The 27,988-nt window shown below is 39.2% G+C and overlaps 1 protein-coding gene across 1 annotated transcript in view; it reads right to left on the bottom strand.

Moving 5' to 3' along the window:
• Nucleotides 1-1,738: 1,738 nt before the first annotated feature.
• The window catches only part of ZFAT (zinc finger and AT-hook domain containing), a gene marked incomplete at its 3' end in the record, with an annotated part of 86,378 nt that continues 60,128 nt past the window's right edge, over nt 1,739-27,988 (bottom strand). The window contains exons 12-15 of the mRNA XM_084260419.1: nt 20,811-20,929; nt 18,649-18,775; nt 16,463-16,593; nt 1,739-1,978 (exon numbers count right to left, since the gene is read on the bottom strand). Of these exons, the coding sequence (XP_084116545.1) occupies nt 1,739-1,978; nt 16,463-16,593; nt 18,649-18,775; nt 20,811-20,929 (617 nt within the window). The remainder of the gene's footprint in view (nt 1,979-16,462; nt 16,594-18,648; nt 18,776-20,810; nt 20,930-27,988) is intronic.

Genomic DNA, 27,988 nt, shown 5'->3' with positions numbered 1-27,988 from the left:
AGAAGTCTTGAGAGGCGCATAGCAAAATACTTGTCTATATTCCTGCCAGTCAGACAATAAAATACATTGCTGAACTGATTCAGAAAGGTTTTACATTAAGATCATAGCTGTTACCACAAATGATCATGATGTTCTTCCAAATGTGGTTTTAATAGATTAAATGCAGATTAATCAAGTTGATGCACTTGGTTCATCAGTTTCTATCACACCGCAAATGTTACTAAACACTTCACAGTTTGTGTCAAATTTATCCACGTCTGATTGTGACCAGCTCCAGTCCTTCACACCAAATGGCAAAATGGTCTCCACCTTACAAGTGTTAACATCCCTGAGGCTTCTTGTGCACTCTCAAGATTAAACCAGACAAAAACGTAGCTACCACCAAAGTTGAATGATTTTCAGGGTTTTTTCCATTAACAAATTTTAATTCCCTATCACCACAGTGAATGTTCACACTCTGATTTTGTTTAGCATAGATAGAACCCATCAGACTTAGAAGAGTCAGGAAATCAACTCACCACATTACATCAACTTACGTCAAAAGCTTTTTTCCACTTGTTTACCTAGAATGCCCATAAATAAATTCAATCACATAGAAACATCCATCTAGATTTCATTATGGTACTTTCTTGATTAGAGATGACTAACCAGAGGAAGTATTTGTCAGAGTCAATGCAAAACAGCATTTTTTACTTAATGCTGTTAGGGAAGCCAACACTTAAGAAATTAGAGCATTAGAAGAAAACATGACAACTTTGGTATTAATTAATAACTTTTATAGCTCATTTTAAAAAATATTAAATCCAAAACAATTCAAGAATCATGAAGAAAAATCTGGAACTATATACATGCATAATTAAGAATATCTAGATTCTTATCAATATTTACTTAGGTTTTTTTGTACAACTTCATTCACACAATAATATTTACAAATATGTCTTTTTATAACATATGAACATACATCTTTTATAGCATTTACAAATAATTTGAATATTTTTTTTTTCTTAAAAACAAAGGACTATTTAATTGATTAGACAGATTTGGTTTCAATATATGGTACTGGACAGGTATTTATCCATTGGGATGGAAAGACTTATCTAAATAACAGTCATCCTACTGGTACCCAGAATTATCACATATGGCTTTAAATACCTCCCAAAGTCAAAGGATCATCTCACAAGTACAAAATACAGTCCATCTGTGGCATGTATCTAATTAAAGTCTTGAGCCTTTGTTTAGGTTAGATACACAACTTTGTAAACACCTTCAAAGCAAGTACTCAGAAATAAGAAACCCCTCACAATTAAAAAAAACCAAAGCAAACCCAACCCTGCTTTCAGTGAAGACAATCACATATTAAGTAGGTATAAAACAGAATGTATGGACTTTTCTAGAAATCTACCTACTGTTAGTGATGTTTTATTATTTTGAGTAAGGTGGTTTTGACTTTTTGGGGGATTTACAGGAATCAAGTGAGAGATCTTAGAATGGGAGGAATAATTTTTCTTCAAAATATGAATCTTTTTTAAGGAAAAATAAGTCTGAGAAGGTTTTGAATACAGTATGTCCAAGTTACTGATACATTCCAAGTGGCCAAATCACTATCAAGTAACAAGGTCCTGCTTCACAAATTAACTGAAGATTTGTCAGCTTGCTTGCCTTTGGCTGAGTTAGGAAAAAAAAAAACCAAACTTTTGGCTTTGGCAATGACTTAGCCATCTCTTCTGAACATTGTTCTCTAGAGCTCCTGCACTGATTGTTCCACAGTTTGTTCTTCTACAGGCTGCACAGCTTCCTGAACGTAAACAATGAATTCTGAAGCCTCTCCACCCTGTGTATAGACAGTCACTGTCTCAATTCCCTCCACTTCATCTGATGAGACGACCAGGTGATGCTGCTCAGACAGCTCCACTGAAGCCTGCTGCAGTGTCTCTTGAATCATCAAAGTGTGATTGGCTGATTGCTCCTCTTCTTTTACCTAAGGAGAAATTGAAGAGGTTACAGAGATTTCACCTTTCCAGTAAGTACCCGGTATTGTGATGATTAATGGGATACAGCACAGAAATTAGAAATCAGACAGTTTTGAAAGAAAACATCAGTTTTACAGAAAATTTCTTGTGAGCACTTTTGATTAATAAGTGTATAGCTAGACAGAATACCGAAGCAGTAACACAGCATCTCAGTTATATGCACAGAGAGCTGCAAAGTTCCAGGAACATAGGTCTTTGGAGACAGCTTTAATCTCTCAGCAGTCATTCATGCAAAACCACTCTTATTTAAATAAATCTGAAGTCAAGCAATTCCTCTAGTACCACTGAGATGAAAAGTCATCGAAAACCACATAAAAAACATCTTCTGTACCTATTTCTTCCCTTCTTTTTCCTCCTAGCCAACCAATTATTCACAGAAGTAAAAATTCCATTGTGACCCATAATGGACTTTTATTAGAAAAGCGTGAAATGCAAATATAACTGAAATAGATTCTAAGACCTACTGATATGAGGCAGCAATTTTTACATTATTAAAGGACAGTGACAGAAACAACATTCTTCACAAAAAGAAAAACAAGGGGTTTTTTATTGAATTTCAAAATGTTCAAACAGCTGTTGATTATTAAAATACAGTAAAATTATTAAAATACAGTACTTAAGAACAGATCTTAATTGTTTACCAGACCCATACAAAATTCCTAAGCAAAGTACTCCAGACTAGTAAAAGCATATCAGAAAATTCTGTGTCACGTGGAGGAAATGCATGCTCTCAAGTGTTAGTGATAAAATAATGTACTTTTGAGGAAAGAATGGAATAGCAATTTTTTTGTATTCGAGATATATGCAAAGGCATTTGTTCTATGTTTTGAGTACAATACCACTCCCTGTGTTCACTGAAGAGACCTGTTTTATTTGCTGGATCATAAATGCCAACCCACTTGCAAATGCAACACACAGTTAATCAAATCCTCTCTTCCTTCTCTTTTCTGAAAATGGGTTGTTTTTGTTAAGGCCTATTTCTCTTTCATTTAGGCTTAGCAAATGTTTTATGAAGTAAGCTTCCAGAGATAAATCATGTTTATTTCTCACTGTAAGAAAATAGCTGACTGAATTTGTAGGAGGTCACATTCTCTACAACAAATACTTTTTTCATATCATCAAGTGCATCTATAAATTGTCTGCTTACACAAACAACAGGGAATGAAGTCAGAATCGCTGGCTCACCTACATCTCATGATGGAAAGCAAAACTCCATTGTATTTCCAATAACCATACAAAGTGTAATAAGAACAGAACAAAGGATTGATAGATATGAATTTACTGGATCTCACTATACCCTTGTACCTCTGAGCAGTATGTGGTGTGCCCTTGGCAGCACTGAACTTGTAAACCATTTTGAAAAGAATAGGTCAAACATGGTAGGTTCCATAAAGTGTGGAATCTAAATCATGTAAATTGCAAAGGGGCTTTTTTTTTTGGAACTAGAAGCTGATTAAAACCTTCTCCAATTCTTATGTATATGACATGGCTTTGCAAACAGTAGGTAGGGTCTTGACCCTGGCTGGATGTGAGTGAGGTACCTACCAAAGCTGCTCTGTCACTCCTCTCCTTAGCTGGACAGGGGAGGGAAGATATAACAAAAGGTTCAAGCAACAAGGTAAGGACAAGGAGATACCACTCACTGACTACTATCACAGAGGGCTTGGTTGCAGTTACTCTTGCTGTTGTATAGATATCTTTCCCCTTCTTAACTATGTTATCCAAGAGGTAATCCCTAATGGGCTTGGACTTGGCCAGCAGAGAGTATGCCTTGGAGATGGCTGGCATTGGCTCTATCAGAGATGGGTGAACCTTCTAGCAGCTTTTCAGAGAATCCACCCCTGTAGCCCCTCCTGCTACCAAAACCTTGCCACACAAACCAAACACAGATTAGTATTCTAACAATCAAGTTCCATGAAATATAATTAAGATCAGTATTGTTTCTTAAGACGGAAGGGGAAACAGAATGAAGAACTACAGTGAACCTTCCAAGATGTTTGATACATTAAAGACCAGCAAGGAGAAAAAGATGTTTTATATGTTTCTTTTCCTGATGTCATTTCCCCTCCAAGCAACCATTTCCATTGTTGTAGACAGACTTTTCACTTTTTTATTCCATGTTTAAAATACCTGTCAGATGAAGAAGATTTCAGAAATGTACAAGCCCCTTAGGACTTCACAGCACTTTGACCTTTCACTCAATTCATCAGGCTATACAAAGCTTTTTCTTGAACAATAACAAGTATATCAGGTGTTAAATTATTCACAGGTCCCAGAGTCAGTATGCCTGTAATATATTGATGAAATATATATGGATTTTATCCTGCAAAAGATTTAACATCTAAAGACAATCCTGACATTGTCACTGACCTTAATGCAACAGCAGAACCGTTCCTACCGATGCTGACTCTGGCTTTGCTGCAGAGGATTCAGATTATAGAGATCAAACTACAGGAATAGGCTGGTCCTTTCCACATTCTGTTTCCTCTACCAAATGTATCTGAACATTTGAATTGAAAGTTACTTTAAAGAGCTCCTGCTGAAGTTGAAGCTTGACATCCTACAAAAGTGAGTGATACTGGATGCTTGTCTTGACACAATAAAATTTGCAACCAACCTCAAAAAAACTGATTTATGTTGTCACAAAATACGTCTATCACCGAAGTGCCCTTTAGCAATCGATGCCTGAGCTTCTCTTTGAAAAGCAAGGAGTTAAATCATGAAGAGAAATACAGAAATGTTAACTTTGCTCCCCTCCCCCCAACCCCCTTTTTTTTAATTAGTAAGGAAACCTTAAGTCCTACTGAAAGGAATTCCACTAGGAATTTCATGGATTCATACACAGGAGCCTCTTTTCCTACCTGTCCTCTCCTCTTTTCTGAGCCTACCTGTCCCAGTGTCCCAGCTCCTGTGTGAAAGGAAAGGACATACACAAGACCTACTACTGAAGACCATAACAGGCAGACAAAAGTCTAATCACTAGTGAATTCAGATAGGAAGCTGCAGTTATAAATGTTAGATGATTAAAATCTCACAGCTTATTATGAATCAGCTCACAATTACAGCCTTTAATGCTAGAGACCCTTAAACAAATACACAAATAGGAGTGTCTAAAATTTCATTCCTTAATTATATGCTGGTGTACTATACACAATCCTCTGACAACACGGCTGAGGCCAGAGAAATTACACTACATTTGCTAAGAGCTGCAAGAATGCACAGCACAGCCCAAGAAGGATCTCGTACAGTCTCATTTTAGTCCCTCTAAATCAAAACCCATAAATAATTTTAAATATAGTTTGGGGAGTGTGCATAAATAACGCAGAAAAGAAAATAAATAAAGCACAGTTGACAAGAAAATGAAATGAAACCAGATTCTCATTCAATTCAACAGCAGCAATCTAATACTTATTCAGTTTTATATGCTTTTGAAATGAAAATGGCCAATAAAGTAAGTTAATTTAACCTCCCAACCTGACTTTATCGATGTGGTTTTATTATCCTTGTCATGCAGGGTAAAGAAGACCAATGCCCTTATTTCTGGTGTTTCCAGCTTCCAGTATCTTTTTTTGGACAGCTATCTGTAATCCTTTTAGTTTGACAAATGACCACATTATTTTGGTATATTGGGCTTGCATGGCAAGGGTTTGGTAGCAAAGGAGCTATAGGGATGACTTCTGTAAGAAGCTGCTAGAAGCTTCCCCCGTGGGGTATCAAGTATGAATAAAGACCTTCTGGGTAAACTCAGTGCAAAAAAGAATGCTTACAGAGGGTGTAGGCAAGGGCAAGTAGCCTGGAAGGAATACAGAGACAATTTCTGAGCAGCCAGGGATCAGGTTAGGAAAGCTAAAGCCCTGATAGAATTAAATCTGGCATTCCTCAAGGGCCAGTACTGGGGACTGGTACTGTTTAACATTTAACATCTTTGTCCAGTGTCCATCTTTGTCCAGGTGCAGAATTGACTGCACCCTCAGAGAGTCTGCAGATGACACCAGGCTGTGTGGTGCAGTTAGCATGTCAGAAGGAAGACATGCCTTCAAGAGGGACCCTGACAGGCTTGAGAGATAGGCCCATGCAAACCACATGAAACTCAACAGGTGGTGCAAGGTCCTGCACCTCGGTTGGGCCAGTCCCAAGCACGACGACAGGATGGGTGCAGAACAGATTGAGAGTAGCCCTGAAAGACAAGAACTTGGGGGTCGTAGTTGATGAAAAGCTCAACATGAGCAGCAACAAACACTTGCAGACCAGAAGCCAACTGTATCCTGGGCTGCATCAAAAGAAGCATGGCCAGGAGGTCGAGGGAGGTGATTCTGCCCCTTTACTCCACTCTTCTGAAATCCCATGTGGAGTGTTGTGTCTCTGAGGTCCTCAGAATAAGACACACAGCTGTTGGAGCAAGTTCAGAGTGGCATGAAGATGCTGAGAGGGCTGGAGTACCTCTTCTATATAGACAGGCTGAGAGAGTTGGGCTTGTTCAGCCTGCTGAAGAGAAGGCTCCAGGGACACCTTACTGCATCCTTCCAGTACCTGAGGGGGACCACAGGAAAGACTGAGAGGTACTCTTTCTCGGGGAGTGTAGTTATAAGACAAGGGGTAATGGGTTTAAACTGTAAAGAGGGTAGATTTAGATTAGACATTAGGAAGCAATTCTTCGCTATGCAGGTGATGAGACACTGGCACAGGTTGCCCAGAGAAGCTGTGGATGCCCCCTCCCTGGCGGTGTTTAAGGCCAGGTTGGATGGGGCCTTGGGAGTGCTGGTTTAGTGAAGTGTGGCCCTGCCTATGGCAGGGGGGTTGGAACTAGAACACCTCTGAGGTCCATTCCAACACCATTCTGTGATACTATGACTCTACGAACACAGTTCAGAAGGGGAAGGGGAGGAACTTCTGGGGAAATAGCAGCAGAAAAACAAGTGAGAGCATATTATGAGTAGCAACTCTGTAGATACCAAGGTCAGTGAAGGAGGAGTGGGAAGAGGTGCTTTAGACGCCAGAGCAGAGATTCCCCTGCAGCCTATAGAGAAGACCATTGTGAGGCAGGCTGTCCTCTTGTAACCCATGGAGAATGATGTGGGAGTAGAATTCCACCTGCAGCCCATGTAGAACCCCACAATGAAGCAGGTAGAGACACTTGAAGGACGTTGAGATCCACATGGGAAGCCCAAGCAAGAGTAGGCTCTTGGCAGGACCTGTGGATCCATGGAGAGAGGAGCAGTCTGTTCCTGAAGGTCTGCACCCTGTGGAAGGAAGCCACACTGGGACAGCTCATGAAGAGCTGCAGTCTGTGGTAAGGACAGAGCACTGGAATAGGCTGCCCAGCGGGGTTGTGCAGTCTCCACCTTTGGAGATATTGAAGACCGTCTGGACACCTATCTGTGTGACCTGTCCTAGGGAACCTGCTTTGTCCAGGGGGTTGGACCCAACAAACTCTCAAGGTCCCTTCCAACCCCTATGTTTCTGTGACTCTATGACTCATGTTGGGTATGTTTCTGGGGGACTGTCTACTGTGGGAGGGACCACACGCTGGAGCAGGGGAAGAGTGTGAGGAGTCCTTCTCTGAGGAGGCAGGAGCAGCAGAGACAATGTGTGATGAACTGACCACAAACACCGTTCTCTTCCCCCCTGTGCAGCTGTGGGACACGAGGTAGAGAAAATGAGGAGTGAAGTTGAGCATGGGAAGAATTAATTTTCCCAAGTTGAGTCTGTTTTGCCCATGACAGTAATTAGTGAGTGAGCTCTCCCTGTGCTTCTCCTGACCCACGAGCCTTTTGTTTTATTTCCTCTCCCCTGTTCAGCTGAGGGGGGGAGTGTCAGAGCAGCTTTGGTGGGCACCTGGCATCCAGCCACGGTCAACCCACTCGATTTAGATATTTACATTTCAAATCAGTTCAATGTTTACATGCTTTTGCTTGGTTGCTATTGGATTGTTCCACAGGGAATAATCTCAAAACATTAATTTACATCCCTCAAATTGATGAAACAGTGGGACAGCTGCCATCAGAATGAATGAAGTCACTGCACTCAATTCTTTTTATTGGCATCTGAAATCTTTTGAAGAGTAGCATCCAAGACCTCTTTTCTGTTTAAGAGCCAGCTGAAAAGCATCTGGCTGCTTATCCCTCACTAAAGAATGACAGCAAGAAGCTGAAGCCACACACAGCTGGCATATTAAATCGATTCAGTACCTGCATAAATATTCTTTACTAGCTAAATGTGTCTCTCACAAAAGCCAATGGGACTTTTGCCCCCATGTCTTCATAAGTAGCTCAACATTTCTAAATTATAAATGTTCTTAATTTAAATATCTGAGGACCATCCAAACACATATAAGTGACATCAAAAATGGCTGTCTCTTAGAGGAATCTATTCCTCTCAAAACAAGCAAATCTTTTCTAATTTGAGAGAAATTAATTCAAGCCACTCAGGAAAATATTTCTTCCCTGAGAAAGTGTAAAAAATAATATTCACAGTAAGGTGCTAGGGCCACTTTCATATTCTAAAGCTCATCCTAAGAAATAATGAATATCCTCAATTTTCTTTGAAGTCAGGAGTAGTTGCATGTCCACAGTGTTTAAGACAGTCTTGCTGGGCTTGAACCAAAATCCTGTACAGAATGTCTCCTTTGGATTTCAGATTGAATACTGCCTTTCAGTTTACCACAAAGAAGACAAGTTAATCACAGAGATCTTGCAGGATTTCAAAACTTTATACTGGGTTACGGACAGTGCTATTTATTTCATGAGACACCACAGGAAGAAAATACACAAAATATCTACAGAAAAGTGAAGATAAGCATTCTAGATCACAGAGAACACCTGGGTATATGATTTTCCAGCTTACATTGGTGCCTACAGGATTGTCTCTATCATTTTGTTCAGTGACATTTGAATAATTTGAACTCTCTCTCTCCTGGTTCTACTTTACATGTAGATATATTGCATGAAAAACACAGACACATGGAGAAAATACCATAATTTGATCATATGAACCTCTATAATGAGCTACAAACCAATCTGCTTTACAACAGTTTCATAATAATAAGAGACTTAAATATGAAAGACTTGCTTTGCATAAAGTAAACAATGCAAGGTGTCCAACAAATCTTCATACTGGTGATGTAGGTTTTAAAAAAAATGTTTAGGCAATTGGCTGAATGAATATATCCTGACAGACTGTCACTGGCAACTTCAGCCATCTGGCAAAATGCTGGATGACCAGACTTCCTTCTGAGGAAGTATGGCAGCATTGTCATCATTTCGGGAGCTCTAGACAGGACAGCAATCTTGATATCAGATTTTATCTGCATGCCATGCAGGTGACAGGAATACTGCAGAGGCTGAGAAAACAGGGCCATCTGTCCCAGTTAAAAGTTTTCCTTTGCTGGTACTGTCATGTTAAGCATCAAATTGCTCCATGTCCTAAAGCACCACAAACTTGACAATCAATCGATATATATAACAACACGTATTGGGAAATTTTCTAGATGAACACTAGCACCCAGCATCATGTAGGTACAAATCAGAACCAGAATTAAATGTTAGGTGTGTTGCCAAAGTACAATGTGGAGTAGCCTTTGACACAACAGCCATGCTAATATTATTAGACAGCTATTTCTGAAGAGGTGTTACACTATACAGTTCTGCTCTGTGATCACCTTCAAGCTGATGTGCAATCTTTGCTGTGCATTGCTACTGCTATCACTTTGAAGAAAAGTGACTGTTACCATGGTAGGATTTTACTGGAGACTGAAGAGATCACAGAATAAAAGGATGAAAGGAACTAAAATAAAGGGTGAAATGCATGGAAATTCAGTGTTTGTTTAAGCTTGATAAAGATCAGCGTAGTTATTGAAACATTTGATATGCTTACTCATCAGAGCAAATTATATAGAAGTCTAAGTTGAGAATAGGTTACTATGCTTTCCAGGAATTGAGTAAAACCTAAACCTGTCTCTTCTGAATGGGGGAAAAAAGGGAAATAATTCAGCAGCGAATTACAGCTCCTTATTGTTAACGTTAGCATGGTGCCTTGGACCGGGACATGGACCGTATCAGGTATGCTACATTCAGGAAGTATTTGATGCCCCAAAGCCCCAATAATTTCAATATAAATCAAGTGACAGTAGGAAGACACAGGAAAAGGGAGGTGGGAGAGTACAATATAAATGGGACTAAGAGTTTTGTTTGACAGGCATTAGTATCATAGAATCGTAGAGTTGTCTTGTTTGGAAGGGACTGTTTAGATCATCAAGTCCGACCATTACTCTACCCTGGCAAAACCACCACTAAACTATGTCCCTTAGCACCAGATCTAACCCTCTTTTAAATACCCCCATGTACGGAGACTCCAGCACTTCCCTGAGCAGCCTGGTCCAATGTCTAACAACCCTCTCTGGTAAGCAGCTTTTCCAAATACCCAATCTAAACTTCCCCTGGCGTAACTTGTCACCATTTCCTCTTGTCTTATCACTTCTCACTAGGGAGAAAAGGTCAGCCCCCTCCTCCCCACAACTTCCTTTCAGGTAGTTACAGAGAGGAATTAGATCTCTCATGGACTGAGCAAAGGTAGGAGTCAAAGCCTTTAGAGTAACTGAGAAATGGGACACTAAGTCAGAAAGGAGGAAAAAACCTTGGAAATGAAAACAAGGTTTTGTTTGATGTGGCAAAAAAGGAACATCAAGTGAAGAGAATAAGAGAGGATGATGTCACGAGGGGCTCAAGAAGGTAGTCTTTGATTTTTTTCTGAAAAAATACAAAGGAGGCAAAACAATCTGTGAATGTCAGAAAAAAGACCAGCAGAGTTAATTGTAGCATAAAATAATTATGGCTTCGACAGCCATCTTAGCTAAGTGGCTGAAATAAGAGACCATACAAAAGTCTCTTTTGTACTGTACAAGTCAGTACAGTTTAGCTTGCAAGGCCAAAGAATCCTACCTCAAGAGGACACCAAGTTTCTGGCTTGAATAATGGAAGATTAATGTACAACCCATTGGGTTGAAGAAGTGGACTACCAATGAACAGTTGTGAAGAAAGTCTCATGCAGTCATCTTAGTGAAAAATAATAATGATAAATGATTTATCTTCAGACTGAGCTTGAAGTGATGAATCTAGAGCAACAGGAAAACTTTAAGAGGGTAGATGCAATCTTTACTTGAGACAGGAGAAGACTGTCTAGAGTGGTAATGTAATTCTGCAAATACAATGCAAGTCAAATGTCTGTGTATTACTTGGCAGGTGATTTCCTTCTTAGCTGGGAGGGGGGCAAAAGCCACCCCTGCAGCCCTCCCCACCCCTCCAACCCCAGCCGAGCAAAACTACAACACAAATTTAATGGGCTAATATTGCACACTGATTTAAAAGTTTGGTTGAGACTAGGAATCCATTGCATATCCCTCCTAACAAGCACTGACTGGAAATCATGACCAAGAACTGTAACAAAAACTAGAGCTGATGCACACAGGTTAAGAAGGGGCAACTCTTCTGATGTTCCAGTGAATGCAGTGAGGGATTCAGGAAATAATTTTTCAAGAATGCTCATATTGTGAAAGCAAGAAAATGCACTTTGAATCTTGTCTTGCTGGAGAATAATTTACAGACACTACATACTGAAACAGTCTCCTCTGCAAAAAATAAAGTAACAGAAGTGCTTATTTCTCAGAGAAATGTTTCTTCACAAGCAGCTCAGTATTTAAATCAAACCAATGTTTAACTTTTGAACAAACTTCTTCAGGATATTTGATATATGCTAACTGAAAGAAAGAACGATACATCAATACTTTTGTAGTTAAAGTCTCTCTCTCTTTTTTAATCTACATACAGATATATTGTGTGAAAAACAAGTCTTTGAAGACAGACCTGCAGATACTGTAAATCAAGGGTGGTTGAGATATTGGGATGACTCCTTGTCCCGCAATTTGTCTTTATATTCAGCATTTGAGCTAGGAAAACAGTCCAGCTACACAAATAATGGACTGAACAGCCTCTGCTAGCATAACAAACAAAAAAGCAAATGAATCCATCTCCACTCTACGGTGTTCTAGTTTCAGCTGGGATAGAGTTAGGTTTTTTCCTAGTAGCAGGTATGGTGCTCTGTTTTGTATTTAGGATGAGAATAATGTTGTAACGCACTGAAGCTTTTAGTTGTTGCTGAGCAGAGCTTATATTAAGTTAAGGACTTTTCAGCTTCTTGTGCCCTGCCAGGATGTAGGCTGGGGTGCAAAAGAAGTTGGGAGGGGACACAGCCAGGACAGGTGACCCAGACTGGCCAAAGGGATATTCCATACCATATGACACCTTGCTCAGCATAAAAACTTGGGGGAGTTTTCCAGGGGGTGGTGATCACTGCTTGGGACTGAGCAGGCATCACTTTGTGGGTGGTGAGCATTTGCTTTCCATTTGCATCAGTTGGGTTATTTGGGGTTTCTTTTCCTTCTATTTTTGGTTTGGGTTTTTTTGTTTTCCTTTTCATTACCTAGTATCAGAAAAGGACTCAAAGTGACAAAGATACACTCCTGCCATGCTGTAATTAAAGCTTCGCTGTGGACTTTGTCACACAGTAAGACTTCTCCCAAATTAGATACCAGGAAAAGGTTTAACTTTGCTAACAGATCAGTATACTGAATCTCAGGCAAGAATGAGCTGAAATTTCAGGCTCTAGACACAACCTTCGAAAGGCCTCATACATGACACTATCACAGCCAACAACAACTCCTATTTTCCAATCCTAAATCAAGCTAAACAGAGCTAACTCTGTATTATTTTTGGGTTTATAATCATAAACTAAATCACAATTCAGGCTGGGATTAGTTCTTGCCATGTTGTCAAAATGTTTTCTTTTATAAAATAATTCCTATGAATAAAAAATATGAAGTTTTCAAAGTCAGAACTGAAGTTTTTTATCTTCTCAACACCCAATTCAGGAGCTGGGGGACTTCGAACAGCCAATCTGATCTTGAATTCACCTCCATCATAATGTGAACTCATGATTTAAGATACTTGCAGTAAGACTAGACAAAACCCAGGACAATAATTTAATAGAAAGTCTCAAACACAGTATCCCTTTCATTTTGTGACTTCGCAGAAAACAATTTTAAAAACATATCAGTGATATCTAGCTAATACACTGGACATCCTGCAATACTAGAAAGGATTTATGGATAAAGACAGTTTGTTTCTGCAGGCAAAAGTTTTGCATCAACCTCAAACACTACAAGTACTGCACACCAAAGTTGTCTGAGAAGCATTACTGATAGATAATCTGGATTCACACATAATTTTAAGGATCAAGTGTAAATGGCATTTTATTGGGTGAAAAGTAAGGAAGAGGACAGCTATGGGACAAAATTCCAGGCAGGAAATGGGAGTCAAATATAGCAATGATATAGTGTAGCTTCTACCACAAAAAATACTTCTAAATGTTCTAATAATTTAGAATTCAGAAGAAATTTCTTGGAGCAAATACAGAAACATGAAAACAACTTTCAAGGGCTAGCTAAAAATAAGAACTGAAGGTAAGAACTGATGAAAAAAATGGATAATGTATGTCCTTAGAGAAAAGGAAAAAAAACAACATAACAGCAAAAATATCAGAACAACCACAATAAATGTCATTAAGGAAAAAAATGGAACCAAGCTGCTAAACAAGGACTCGGTGAGACCATTAAAGAACAAGAGTGGAAATTCAGTGACAGATGATGCTGATATATTGCTGACACCCTGAATGAATTTTTTGTCTCACAATCCACAAAAGAAGCTGAAGGTCACAGAAGAAAGTGTGGAATAAATTTACCAGTAGGAAAGTGAAATATGAACATGTCTTAAGATCACTTCAAGGTTAACAATAAGGAGCTCAGAGTAATTAAAACCTGACAAAGTCGTAGGTACAAATGAATGATATCCCACAAAAAGCAAGTCAGTATTGAAGGAAAAAAAGAAAAACTGACAATGCTGAGTAGGAGGATTACAGTCACGTTAAGAATATTTAAAGACTTCTTTCCCTCAAATTAAAATAGGTGTGGCTGTAATTCAGCAACCAGTAAAAACTGGAAACTAAAACTATATAACAGATCAAACAGATTTTGATTTATACAGAAAACTTAAGGAGAAAAAAAGAGCAAAATTAAGAGAAAAAATTGAGAAACAATCATCATTGGCACAATCATCATCTACAGACCTCTGTTGGTCCTTGCTCTACTTCTATAAAGCCCACTAAAGGTAACCAGTCAGTCAGCTGTCAGTCGGTGTACTGCCTCCTGGTCTTCCCCTGGGAAATTACAGACCTGCACACTTCTGCACAGGCAAAGTGGAAAGTCACTGAGGCTACCAGACAGAGAATTGCATAGGCATTTCAGTACATACAAGAAACTTATTAATAGAGGAACAGTGCTTTGAGAATCATAGTAAGGTATTAGCAAGTCCAGTGTAAACACAGGTAAGCACTAGATCACTCAGCTTGAGATGTACTTAAATTCTTCACTGGTTTTGCTTCTGTGCAACTTCCAAGTTAAGGGAAATAAAGAAATTTTATCTTAACAAGTCTCTAAAGCTGGAAGGGGAGGGTAAGAAAAGTGACAAAGAGATCCTGTGCTCTGAGAATTAAATAAATGATTTGATACATGAATGGGGCTTGTAATAGTTTGACATCAGACCAGTAAAACTCATTGCTGTATATAAGGATAGGGGAAAAGAAGTGATCGATGCTTCACTGCTTGTAAACTCAATAGGTTAGAAATAGGGATTAAAAAGTAAGGAAAAAATAGTTTGGAATATAAACTGTTAGTTAGAAAAAGCTATCAGCAGATCCAGACGATCTAACAAGGAAGATGATAGATTTTAAGATGAATCAAACATTGATCAGATTGGAGGAGGAAGAATCACTACCTGAAGGAGGAAGAATCACTATTTAAAAAAAATGAGAACAACAGAATCATTTAGGTTGGAAAAGGCCTTTAAGATCAAGTCCAACCATTAACCTAGCACTGTCAAGTCCACCCACTAAACCTTGTCCTTAAGCACCACAGACAGACATACACATTTCAAATACCTCCAGGGATGGTGACTCAACCACTTTCCTGGGCAGCCTCCTCCAATGATTGACAGCCCTTTCAGAGAAGAAATTTTTCCCAATATTCAATTTAAACTTCCCCTGGTGCAACCTGAGGCCATTTCCTCTTGTCCCATGCTTGTAACTTGGGAGAAGAGACCAAGAGAAGAGACCAACTGATAAGAGGAGAGATATGATAAAATAAAGAGGTACAAATGGAGCTTTGAGAACACGGTGAGGAGAAATGTAAAATGCCAGCAAAAAGCTAGCAGGTACCTGTAAGGAAAAAATACTGACCAAAAGTCTTGATGTTTGCACTCAAAAATCACCCCAAATTGAAAATTATTTCCTTTTACTTTCTGTTTTTGTGTATCTTATAATTCTCAATTCCTAAAGTGCGTTATAGCAAAATAAGTACATTGCAAGTGTTTTTAGCAAAAACTGTGCAGTTCCAAACTTCAAGAAAAATATATATACATTAAAGTTATTTCTACTAATATTTTACAAGGTGTGCCTCTTTTTAAGAGGAACTATATTGCTTAGCACAGATTATGTCGCTTAATTATCAGTTAAATCCACTATTTTTCTGGAAAAGGAATTTGTGTAAAAGCCTGAAAGGAAGTGGCAATCTTATATATGTATTTATAATCATATTGATCAATATCTTCTGGTCTTGCAAAATTTCCCTGGTAACAACAAAATTACCAACAGATCTTTTCAACCAACTAACAGCTCATTGTTCTTTATTTATCTCAAATGTGGCTGGCCACACTGACTTTTGTCTTACAAAACCAACTGCTGTAAGGAAGATCTCTGTTACATGCCTGCAGATCTGTGATGCAGCCCTCATTAGAACTCAAACTGAGGAGAAGGTTCATTTGTCTCCCAAGGATCCCACAGTCTGTCAAGCTTCATCCACAGGACAGCACTGCACAGGTTAATGACAGTGGGCATGTTCCCACAGCACTGTGGTCACGCAGCACACAGTTCTACACAAGCAACACCCTTTTGTGCTCTTCTGTCTCTGGATGAGCGCTGTGTTAAAGATGTTCTGTTTCTTTTAGATGACAGCAGGCATGTTATTAAAAAAACCTCTGAAAACACCTGCTAGAAAAAAGCTGCATTTTCACAGACACATATATATGAGCATTTATTCACTTGTATTTTACACACATGCAAAAATGTTCACATTTTTGTATGTATGAACATGTATGTGTGTGGACACATAAACACACATACACACCACATGTAGTAAAACATCAGTTTAGGAAAAATGTTCATGTGTTTTACACAGTCATTCAAAATTTAGCCCTTAAAAAATAAGACCCATTTCACAATAAATACATGAAAATTCAAATAGGTGTTTTAGAGAAGAAAAGAGCTCTTACCTGCTTTACCACTGTCACAGTGCCAGGTGCCATGGTAACTACAGAAGCGACTGCTGTGGCATCATGGGTTTCAGAACCCAACTCAATGATTTGCTGCAGGATGTTTACAGCTGTTGGATCAAGCCTTTCACCTTATCAGAAAGACAGTAACTGTAAGATCATTACAGTAAAACAACTCTAAGGGCATGTGAATCTAACCGCATTCTTTCCCTTTTGTCTTACCCCTGACTCACAGTGCTGTTTATAAATTTCAAATAGCTCAATAACACAACAATTTAATAATAGGTCTATGTCAGGAAAACACTCACAAAACTTATTTGCCTGAGGAATGCATTAATCAACAAGTGACACCACACTGATCATCCCCCTGGCTATTTGAACGAGATCTAAAAGACCACACTGAATAAACAAACACCAGGTACAACTCAGAGCTGTAACTGTAAATTAGGAAGCTGCAAGATTTTAAAAATCCCTTTGTGCATTTGCCAGATATTCAGCTTAAACAAAACCTGAACCCCGTACCTGTAACTGCAACAGTTATTTGGTATATTACAAACCTGTGTTCACCATCTGTCTGGCCATCTGCAATATCCCTCAACCTAAAAGAAGTATTGCTATCACTGATGTGCTGAAGGGAGAAGTTAATTGCTTCAGAGAGCTTATGCCTACCATTTTACAAGCATGGGATCAGAGCATGCTTATCCTTTTAAAAAAAAATCTTGATGTGTGTAGCCCTGCCAAAGGATAAACAAGTTTACAGAAAGCCACCACACACGGTTCTCTGTTCTCCCAAAGCATGAAAAGGGAAGATCTGGAAGCTGGAAAATGTTTTTTGTTATGCAGGAATATGAATTGCCTTTCTGTGGCTCACCATTCCCCAATGCCCAGTGTCAGTATGACAGATATGTCAGAAAGGGAAAGAAACTCTGAGGGGCATGTTAAAGCTGCCTTTTATTTGCTCTAATCATTGATGAAGCTGGGAAAGAGGCAGGAAAGAGACGGTAAATAGAACAAAGGTAATCTCTTAACCCCAGACTTTCAAATTGAGGCCGATACAGCACTGGGTATCTAGGTCAGATAATTTAATTTCCAACAGAAACTGATGTATTTTGTCATCTACAGGAGAAACAAGTTTATCTGAGTACTGAAATACTTTCACTTGCTTTCGATTTTTTCTCTATGTAGCTACCTTTAGACAAGATACTATTGCTTTTTGTAATGAAAGGGAATGTATCCAAAGTTGGATGCATTAAAGGAAATCATTCTACTTTGAAAATTATAGCTTAAACCCAAAACTGTTATGTACAGCATATGCAATGATTATGTTTATTTTAATTTAAATATTTAAAAGCTTAAGAAAAGTTCTCAAGAGTTTTTCACTCAATCAGCATTCCCAGTCATTACAACAAAATATATATAAATTGTCAGTAACATAACTTAATTGCAACATGTTTGGAAAGTCCATTTAAAATGGGAGGGTTTGAAATGGATCTGTATTAAAAAATACAACCATGACAATGGTAAACAACTGTAAAATGATATCTTCTGATAACCAACACATTTATTTACATATATAAACTCAAGATGAATGAACACCTACTCTAGTTTCCAATGTTATAACTCTCTGAAATCAGAACATTTTTTGCTTCCAGCTTTTGTTATTTCCCACTTAGCAATCATTATCTCATTCCACTCTGGTTCTTGCTCTGTCTGATACAGAACAGCTTACTTTGCTTTGTGTATCATCAAAATTAAGTTTGTTAGTACTGTCTTGGGAACGTGGTAAATGAGCTATTCCACCGTGTCACTTCTGCAGGCTGGCTGACTTAAGCAGGGAGAAAAATAATAGCTAGAGAATTGCCATTAGACACACACCATCTACTCTGCCAAGATAGCTGATTTCACAATATATTTAATAACACAGGCAGGAAATTCCACACACCTAATAATAAAGTGCAAAACACAGTGTGATAAGTATTAATGACTTGGGGATACAGAAATTCATGAAGAATGGTCATTTCTCATTATTTATCCTCAAAGAAAAATGTAGCCACCCAGAAGTAAGTTCTGGATGACCAATTCAATCATATTTAATCATTTCATATATATTGCCCAATATACTCAGAAAAATTAGATAGTTATGAAAAAAGATGTATTTTGTGTTCCAACCTAAAAAGGTAACTTACCATTCTCAGAGGTATATCTGAGGTTCTGCAATGCAGCAACAGCAGCCTGAGTGCCTTGAACATCTTCTCCAGCCTCTGTGATATGAAGATACTGAGTGGACGCTTCTTCAGAAACTTCAGCAGTTAACTTGAAAACAAAACCCAGTCAAAGCATGAATAATCTCACCATCATTTTAGCAATTTAGAGAACAATGAGAGTTCTGAGATTAAATGAATGAATTTTGGACAACAAATAATTTAACAAGACTTACAGAAATACCGAGTGATACAGAATTCAAGAACATTACTTGTGAGTTGGGTTATGATCCCCTAGTTTTCTACTAAGCTTTACTTCAAAAGTTGTTTAAGCATGCTAAATTATCTTTAATTCATTGCTGTTGCACAGTTATTTTAGAACTAACCCTAGACTTCTATTGTATCAGAGTCTAGTAAAGACCTTTTGGGTAGTATTAATTTAGAATGTGTGTCCTTGTAGGTCTGGTAAAATGCCTCTGAGGCTTGAGAATGGCATTTTGGTTTAGAAAAATTATCCTTTGCATTACTATGTTTTTTCAAGACCAGTTTTAAAGATGTATTCTTGTTCTGATTAGACTTCTACCACTACTTCAGCAGCAGAGACATGCTTGCATCCTCTTACTTTTTCAGGTTTGGACATCTACTGGGGGAGTGTACAGAGAATCATTTGTGAAATCCATGTGGACCCAGACTTTGAAGAGCCACATTTTGAAATGTTTCTTTGGATAACTGACCATATAGAACCTATTTTGATATTTTTCAAGGACTTGGCATTCTGACTGTGGATATTCAAAAGCTCTTGAACAAGAACTGCAGGACACTGTTCCAAATCAGACATCAGTTTTGTAACAAGGGGTAGACTGCTTGTAATTTAGCAGAATGGTTATTAAACTGTGGGGGTCAGCCAACTGTAGTTGACTTCTGGCTTTTTCATCTCACTGGACACCAAAAGCCTACTCAAAAATGGAAAAGACTCAGCTTGACAAAGTAATTTTTTAAACAAAAGTGTCCAGATAGCTCTGTGATTTTCCCATAGCTTCTTCATCTACAGATCTGGTCAGATCTGTTCTGTAAGAGGAATAGTTTTGATTTGAAAACACATATGATAGCAAAGGAAAGCTCTAATGGTAAGCCCCCTCAAAGTAGCTGCCTTACTGTAACCCAAACCAAGAAAATTCAGGGTGGTTGTTTTTTTCTAACCCATCGTCTCAGGACTAACTTATTTTTTTAAAGGTCTTATCTTAGTGATATTGTGATTTCCTAAATCCTTTGGATTGAAGCTGAAAACGAAGAACAAATAATACAGAACTTACTTTGTATAAAAGTTCCATTTTTCAGCAGCCAATCAATTTACAAATTGAATTTTCCAGATTCTAACCTTTTCTGGACCTTTTTTCTTTAATTCAATGTAAGTTTGCAACTTTGCAATTCTTGCAGTTAACACCAGCGAATATTTTGCAGTAAGTTTTTCCATTTGTTTGCTAAAACTTTCACCCTTTCTGCTGCAAAGAGAGGACTAGATCCCTAAAATGCAAAAATAAGTACTTATAAGGTTGTTAATCCTACCAGATATTAAAGCTGTCAAGCACAACCTATAGCAATGTATGCATTCATAATGGCAGTGACATCACATAAACTCCTGATCTAATATAAAGTCAAGAACACAGTTTTAAATACTTCTCAATCTTGTTCTTATTCTTATCCTTATCACAGAACCACAGAGTCAGAGTGGTTTGGGTTTGAAGGGCCCCTAAAGTTCATCTAGTTCCAACATCCCTACCATGGGCAGGGACACCTCCCACTAGACCAAAGAATGAGGCCCAAAGAATGAGGCCCAAAGCCTCATCCAACCTGGCCTTGAACACTGGTTAGGAGGGGGCAGCCACAGCTTCTCTGGGAAACCTGTGCCAGTGTCTCACCAGTCTTATTGTGAGGAATTTCTTCCTAATGTCTCATCTAAATTTACGCTCGGTTCAAAAAAACAGTACCCTTTATCCTATCCCTACGTACCCTTGTAAAAAGGACCTCTCCATCTTCCCTTCATATTCTATCATTCTTATTTTATTCTGATTCTTACTTTTATTCTTAATTTTCTCTCTAGAATTCTTTAAAATCTTAGGGCTAAAGCCATGGCAGCTTTGATTTACCTCCCACTTGGTCTCCCCATCATGTTCCACTAGCTTCATTCCATGCTTGTTTTTAAGATGTCTGTTGAACTCCCATTTTGTACCATATACAAAGCTGCAAACAGGACACTTAATGCCACCTATAAGGAAACACAAACATTTTCCTTGAGATATTCTCATATCAATTATTTTTCAAAGCAGTAAGGACTCATTTAATTTCACTCCATCTCAATCAAGACAAATAACTGTAATTTAAAAGGGTTTCCTCTACCCATGTGTCCAACATTGAAAAAATGGAAAAAAAGTAACAAAGTAGGTAAACTCTCACAAAGCATAAAGGAAAATTTTGCATAATTATAATGGAAGGAGTCTGGGATAACTTATGTATCTGGGAAGCTACAGCAATCCTGCTTCTGTGCCTGCATGCCTCCCTTCTGAACATGTGAAGTGGCAGGAATGGTGTTCCCACCTTTCCCTGCCCTACACCTCCCTTCCTGGGGAACCCCTAACCCAGACCAATTAGAAAGAAAGAGCAGGAACAGACAAGCCCTTGCATTAGTCTGAGATACAGCATCATTTCCACAATCTGGTCCACATAAGAAGCATTGGTTTCCTTTCAGGAGCTAGATTTTAAGGGAGATAAGCCAAAGTATAAACAGAACATAAACTGCAAAGTAAATAAGAACCTATCTACCAAGTGAGAACTTGTGCTTGCTTTGCTAACAAAAGCCATGCCAGAAGTGGCATGTACAATAGAAAGTGAAAAGTTTTCTCAAGGAATGACAACATAGTAAGTTAGACCAACCCTACCACATTTTTTTTGCTTGTCCACAAAAAAATACGGCAAACCCAGGGTATGTTTCAGTCTGCCAAATCACTCTCAGAGTCACGATTCTGGTTAAAAATTAAGTTTAGCAGCACCAGTGAAGACTAATCCTACTTTCTAAGTGAAATTTCTTTCACATCTGAGGGTGTCTATGAATGATGTCCTGTTTCAGGTCCACCAAAAGCAAAGCCTGGCATATGTTTTAAATAATTCTGAACTAATGCTTTTGTCCTGTAAATACCCCTTTATTTCAAACCATAAATTTCCCTAGAGACTATTTTTTATGCCTACTTGTCCTGGTTTTGGTTAGGATGGAGTTAAATTCATTTGTAGCAGCGGATGGAATGCTGAGTTTGAGAGTTAAAATGGGAGTAGTGCTGATAACACCCTGATGTTTCTAGTTGCTGTCAGACAGTCAAGGACTTTCTCAGCTCTTCATGAGAAAGAAGGGGCGAAGCCAGGACAGGTGACCCAACTGGCCAAAGAGAGTATTCCACACCAGTTACGTCCTGCCCAGGATATCGGGGGCTGACGGGAGGAAGGCCTGGGGCGGCTCCGGGACACACGGTTCTTGGGGGATGGTCGGGTTCTGGGACGGCTCTTGGTGGCACGGCCTGAGTTGTGTGGTTTGGTGAGAAACTGCATTGTGTATCAACAGCTTCATATATCTTTGCTCTAAAGTCCTGTTAGCACTGTTATATTGTATCTTTCTGTTATCTTAGTAAACTATCCTTATCCCAATCCACGGGCCTCTTATTTCTTGGTTTTGGGGTTATTTGCCCCTTCCTCTTCCTTTTCCTTTCCCTTACTTCTCACACCCCCCCCTTCCCTTTTCCCTGCTCTTTTCCTTTAAGGAGCAGGCAGCTGCGTGGATCTCGGCTCTCAGACGGGGTGAAACCACGACAGTCTTTTTGGCGCCCAACGTGGGGCCCGAAAGGTTGGGATAACGGTAGATCTGACCCTGACCTGATTGTAATTAAGACAAAGTTGTGATAAGTACTTTGGTTTAAGCAGTCTCTGGTCACGATGCTCTGGTATTTACTGATATCGACGATTGTGGACATGTGCCAGTACTTGTATGAGATTTTGCTGCCCTGTCCATTCTTTAGACAGAGAGGAGTTAATAACGGCAGCTGGTACGGTGGGAGTACAGAAAGAAATATCTACGCTGCTTTCTCTTCCTTTGGGCTACATACAACAGCTCTGGTAACAGTTTTTGAAAATTTCCAATACCCCTGGGATATTCAAACTAGCATTTTGCTGTTCTTAGGTTTGGTGCACATAGTTCAGCTTTTGTTAAATATTAAGCAAAGGTTTATGAATACCACTCAAGAGTGTTCTGCGAGGCCAGATAATCACGAGTGGCAGGGTACGTGGCAGAGTATGGGCAACTACCTAGGCACATTCTCACGCCCAATGTTTTGGAGTTTCACCCCTGAACAGTTACAGGACCCTGATAAAGTGACTGCATATCTGAAAAGAAATTGCCGTAAGTTTCCCAGAGATGCACAGCTTACTGCACTGTGCTGGGCCCTGGCCACTATTTACCAAACACTGTTTGATAGCAGGCAGCACTGTCAGAGGGAAAGGAAGGAAAGGAAAACAGACCAGCAGAGACTGCAGCTACTGTAACCACTGGGACTAACACTGAGGCCACTGTAACTTCTGTGACTAGCACTGTGGCTACTGCAACCTGTCCAACCGATGCTGCAGCTACTGCTGCCCCTACAGCAGATACTGCCGGTAAAACAAAAAATCAACCCACATCAGTGTCTGTTGCTCCCGTACGAAAGAGGAAATACACAAAGAGAGTTGTTCCTGTAGTGAAGGATGAGGATGAAATTGAATCGGGGCCATCTGATGAATGTCAGGATAAAGCGGGGCCATCTGATGAATGTCAGGATGAAGCAGGGCCATCCAAACCATCTCAGGATAAGGCAGGGCCATCTCAACCATCCCGGGATAAGGCAGGGCCATCTCAACCATCTCAGGATGAGGTTGTTGTCACACGATCCCTGTCCCTGAGTGAGCTGCGTGAGATTCGAAAAGATTTCAGTCGCCACCCAAGTGAGCACATCATCACTTGGTTGCTCCGATGCTGGGATCACGGGGCCAGTAGTCTGGAATTAGATGGCAGGGAGGCCAAGCAGTTGGCATCCCTACCCAGAGAAGGAGGCATTGATAGGGCAATTGGGGAAAAGCCTGAAATCCTCAGCCTCTGGAGGCGACTACTGTCAAGTGTGAGGGAAAGGTATCCCATAAAGGAATACATCACATGTCAATCACCCAAGTGTAACAACATAGAGGCAGTTATCCAGCACCCGAGAGAATTAGCTGGATGGGAGGTAATTTATTATGATCTGGACAACCCACAGCTTCCCTCTGATCCTGATGAGGTCCTATGCACTCCAGATATGTGGCGTAAGGTTGTACGAAGTGCACCAGCAGGGCACACCAATTCACTGGCAACAATGGACTGGAGTGATGCATATACCGTATATGAGGTGTCCTGCCAACTCCGGAGATATCAGGACAATGTTTCTCTCTCTGTGATCACAGCGGTAGAGAAACTGGTCAAACGACTTGACAAAAATGTGTCCAACTCCCAACCCGTATGGAGCGATGTTGCAGCTACTGGGAGAAAGCGTCCATCACCCCAGAAGGGGGGATACACGACACTACTCCACTAAGTATCATTGCAGTTTCAAATGGAAATCGTGTGTATAATTCAAATATCTACTGGATGGGGTCTCTGACGAGCTTCAACTTTCAGTATCAGTTCCCTGTTGTCTTGTAAAGTCCTGATGTGCCAGGCTTCAGGACACAATGAAAAACAGTAGTGCACTGTACACTTCCAGTAGGTGCTGGGATTTTTTAAAGTGCTTATAAACATTGAGATCTTAATATGTAATGTATACAGTCGTAGCTTAATTTAATGTTCTTTTTTTAGAAATTAATTTTCTCTTAAGATACCTGCTCTGGTTTTCTCAAGTTTCAAGCTTATCAAAAGCATTATTAAAGCAAACTAGGAAGAGTTAACAATGTAATGTCATTGTGTTAGTAACAATGTTACCCAACCACCTTTGCTTTCACTGAGAGTTTCTACTGTTGATGCTAACATAGAAAACTGTAAACCTAAGTTTGTCTGTGTACAAAATGATGCATTGCATGAATTCAGCACAGTGTTTACTGTTTGAGCATGCAGCATCACAGGTAAAACACTGAGCATGATGAAATCACAAGCACCCAATTTTCTACACTAGATTAAACAGCTCTTCTTTTTTTCTTAGGAAAGTCATTAGGTCAAATGGCAGCTCTCAGCTGCTTGTAATTATGCAAATAAGTATTTCTCTTTTTTTTTCCCCCTTACTGACTAAAGCAGAACAAAAATAATCTGCATGTGATAAACCGTTGCATGAGGTGACCAGAACTCCTGGTAACAAATCTAATGGCAAGGGAAGTGCACCACAACTCTTTAGGAACTATGCCACCAGATGGCTGACTCCACATTACCATGGCAAATGACGACTCTTACCCATCATGTTCAAATGCTTCAAATACATTGTCATAAGCTGGTTATAAGCCAAGTCTTCATTGCACATAGTCTGCTATGAATAAGGTGATTAGAAAAAGTGTTCTGTTTTGCAGCAATGGAAATCTACCATCTGGCATTCTACCAAGTGAAAAGAAAGAAACTTTTTATTTTGATAAAACTGGCTGTAACTACACCCAGTCACTAGGGTCTTTCACTGACACTTACTATTCCCATACAATTTTCCCTCTTTGCTCTCAATCCATTGTGAGTCTTCACCAACCTTCACTGTTACAGCAGATGCTCAATGCTCCATCTCTAGACAAAACTGAAATAGTTTCCCTATTAAGGGACACTCAGAAATTCACCAAAGCATACCTTTGTTCAGACAGGACAAAGATATTATCAGTTACAGAAAATGAAATTAAATATTAATTTCACACCAATCTGTAGTACTAGCAAAAAACCTGCTGCTGTGAAAGGATACTTTTGTGATTTACTTTGATATCAAAACTATTATAAAAATACACCAGATTAATTAAAGCTGTACCTTTTGTCATTATGAATTTAATTAAAGAACAAATAATGGAAGCATAGAATTAAACTGCTAATGGACAACTCCAATTCAGTGACTTGGTATGACAGTTCAGGAAAATTAATTGATAGACCATTGTTAAAAAGTAATGGGTAACATACAGAGAAAGTCAATGAATTACACACCTTACCAACTTTCAATACCAAAACTGGTGTTTGCAACAAAATAATGCACACAAAAATGATAAAGCTCCACAATTTTCCTTTTCTCCATCATGACACAGACATGTGATTTCCTAACAATTTACTTACTAGCCTAAATATCTGTAAGTCAACTATGATTTTATTAAAACAAAGCATGTGGTATAATAGAATCACAGAGGCCACAACTGGATCATCATGTATGTACTACAGACATTTGCTGCACAAACACAAATAGAAAATCCATTTCTCACAGAGTGCAGATAATACAAAAATAAAACAATGTATAGCAGGGAATATCAGTAAAGAAAAAAGAAACAATTTTTGGGAAAAAAAATATGTGACCTGCCCAGCACAAAGCAAATGAAACTAAACCAAGGTAGCTATCAAATGAAAAAGTAGGCAGGATCTCACAAAAATAACAGAGGGTAATGCACACATAATACTCTTGTCCCCTATGCAGAATGCATCACATTCTTACAGTATTTATATTCCTTTATCCCTTTAAAATACTAAAATAAATGTCAGATCATAGCCTTCTATTTAAACAAACCAACCAACCAACCAAAAAAAAAACCCAAAACCCCAAACCAAAAAACCCAAAACCTGAGCATTTTTCTGATCCTGGCTGACCCTTATTTCTAACAGAACCCCAGAAATTAAATACCACTGACTATCCCCAGCGATGGAGTTGCTCAAATGAGCATGTTCCCTCTTTTATGAATCATTTATTTATAAACTTATTCTAGGAATCTTAAGTTCAATAGTGTACGTTCATATAACTATTTCCAATTAAGATTATTTGCAATGTCTGCAATGTAGTCAAAACACAGTTGACTGTAGAGAAGAAAGGATGAGCAGGTGTGAGGCAATTCACTCCGAGCTTGGTGTGTAATTTAGAACAAGGAGAATATAAACAAAGGAATAGACACAGACATTTTTTATTAGATGCTCATCTTTGTTAGTTTCCCTTCTCACTTTTTTTCCAAACCCTTTTGTTTGCTGGTTCTCCTGCCTTTTCCTTTTTGTCTGTAGTCCTTTAATTTCAAAGGACTTGTTTAATATCAGGTCTGAAGGGTCTTCTTCCCTTATATGAATACATGAATAATATTCCAAAATTGCTTTTCAGATCTATGAATATGGTAAATTGAAACTTGATAGAGACTATTCAGGCAGCAAGTTGCAACTGCTGGCCCAAGAAGCTCAGGAACATATACCTTGTCATACTGCATAATACATCCACAGTCATCTGTTTGGGCTGTGTGACCCAAATACAGAGGATCTTCTGATTCTAAAACCAGGAAAAGTTTTATTAACTTCAACAGGACTCATGTTTACAAACTCCAAATGCTAATAATAATTAACTCAAGCCTTCCACAAAGGAATATTTTCTTTCCCCGATAAGATAACAAAAATTTGACAAAAGTAGATGTTTCTAGAGCATGGTAAGATGTGCAGGTGTTCTGGTTTTATTTTAAGCCCATGTGTAAGGACACATATGGTGAGTCATATAGCAGGAAATGAACCTGGCAAAGGAGGTTGCATGTGGGAAAAGCACACCTGCTAGTAATGCTTTCTTCAGGGCAGAGTCCTGGTAAGAGGCCCTGACTTCATTGGTACTACATGGATTTGAAGATCCTTTACTTATCTGAAACTCCACACAGCAGGTGATGGAAACATGCACAGCACGAGTGGTAGCACAGGAACTACAACTGCCATGTAAAAAAGGGAAGAGAAAGAAGGATGCAAAGTCAGAGGTGGGAAGAATTTAATAGACTGTATCAGTTGGAAGGGACCTACAGCAATCATCTAGTCCAACTGCCTGACCTCTTCATCCCTGACCAAAAGTTAAAGCATGTTATTAAGGGCTTTGTCCAAATGCCTCTTAAATACTGGCAGGTTTGGGACACTGACCACCTCTCTAGGAAGCAACACTGCTGAATACAGTGGGACAATCCCTTCTTTTTGCTGGCTGGTTATGCTGTGCTCAACACACCCCAGGATGTGGGTTGCTCTCCTGGCTGCCAGGGCACACCTCCAGCTCATGCTGAGCCTGCTGCTGACCGGCACCCCCAGATCCTTTTCTGCTGGGCTGCTCTGCCACCA

The sequence above is a fragment of the Gallinula chloropus genome (genome assembly GCF_964237585.1).
Source record: "Gallinula chloropus genome assembly, chromosome: 2".
In the NCBI taxonomy this organism is placed as follows: Eukaryota; Metazoa; Chordata; class Aves; order Gruiformes; family Rallidae; genus Gallinula; species Gallinula chloropus.
Note: the sequence above shows the minus strand (reverse complement) of the source record. Positions and strands in the feature narration are given on the sequence as shown.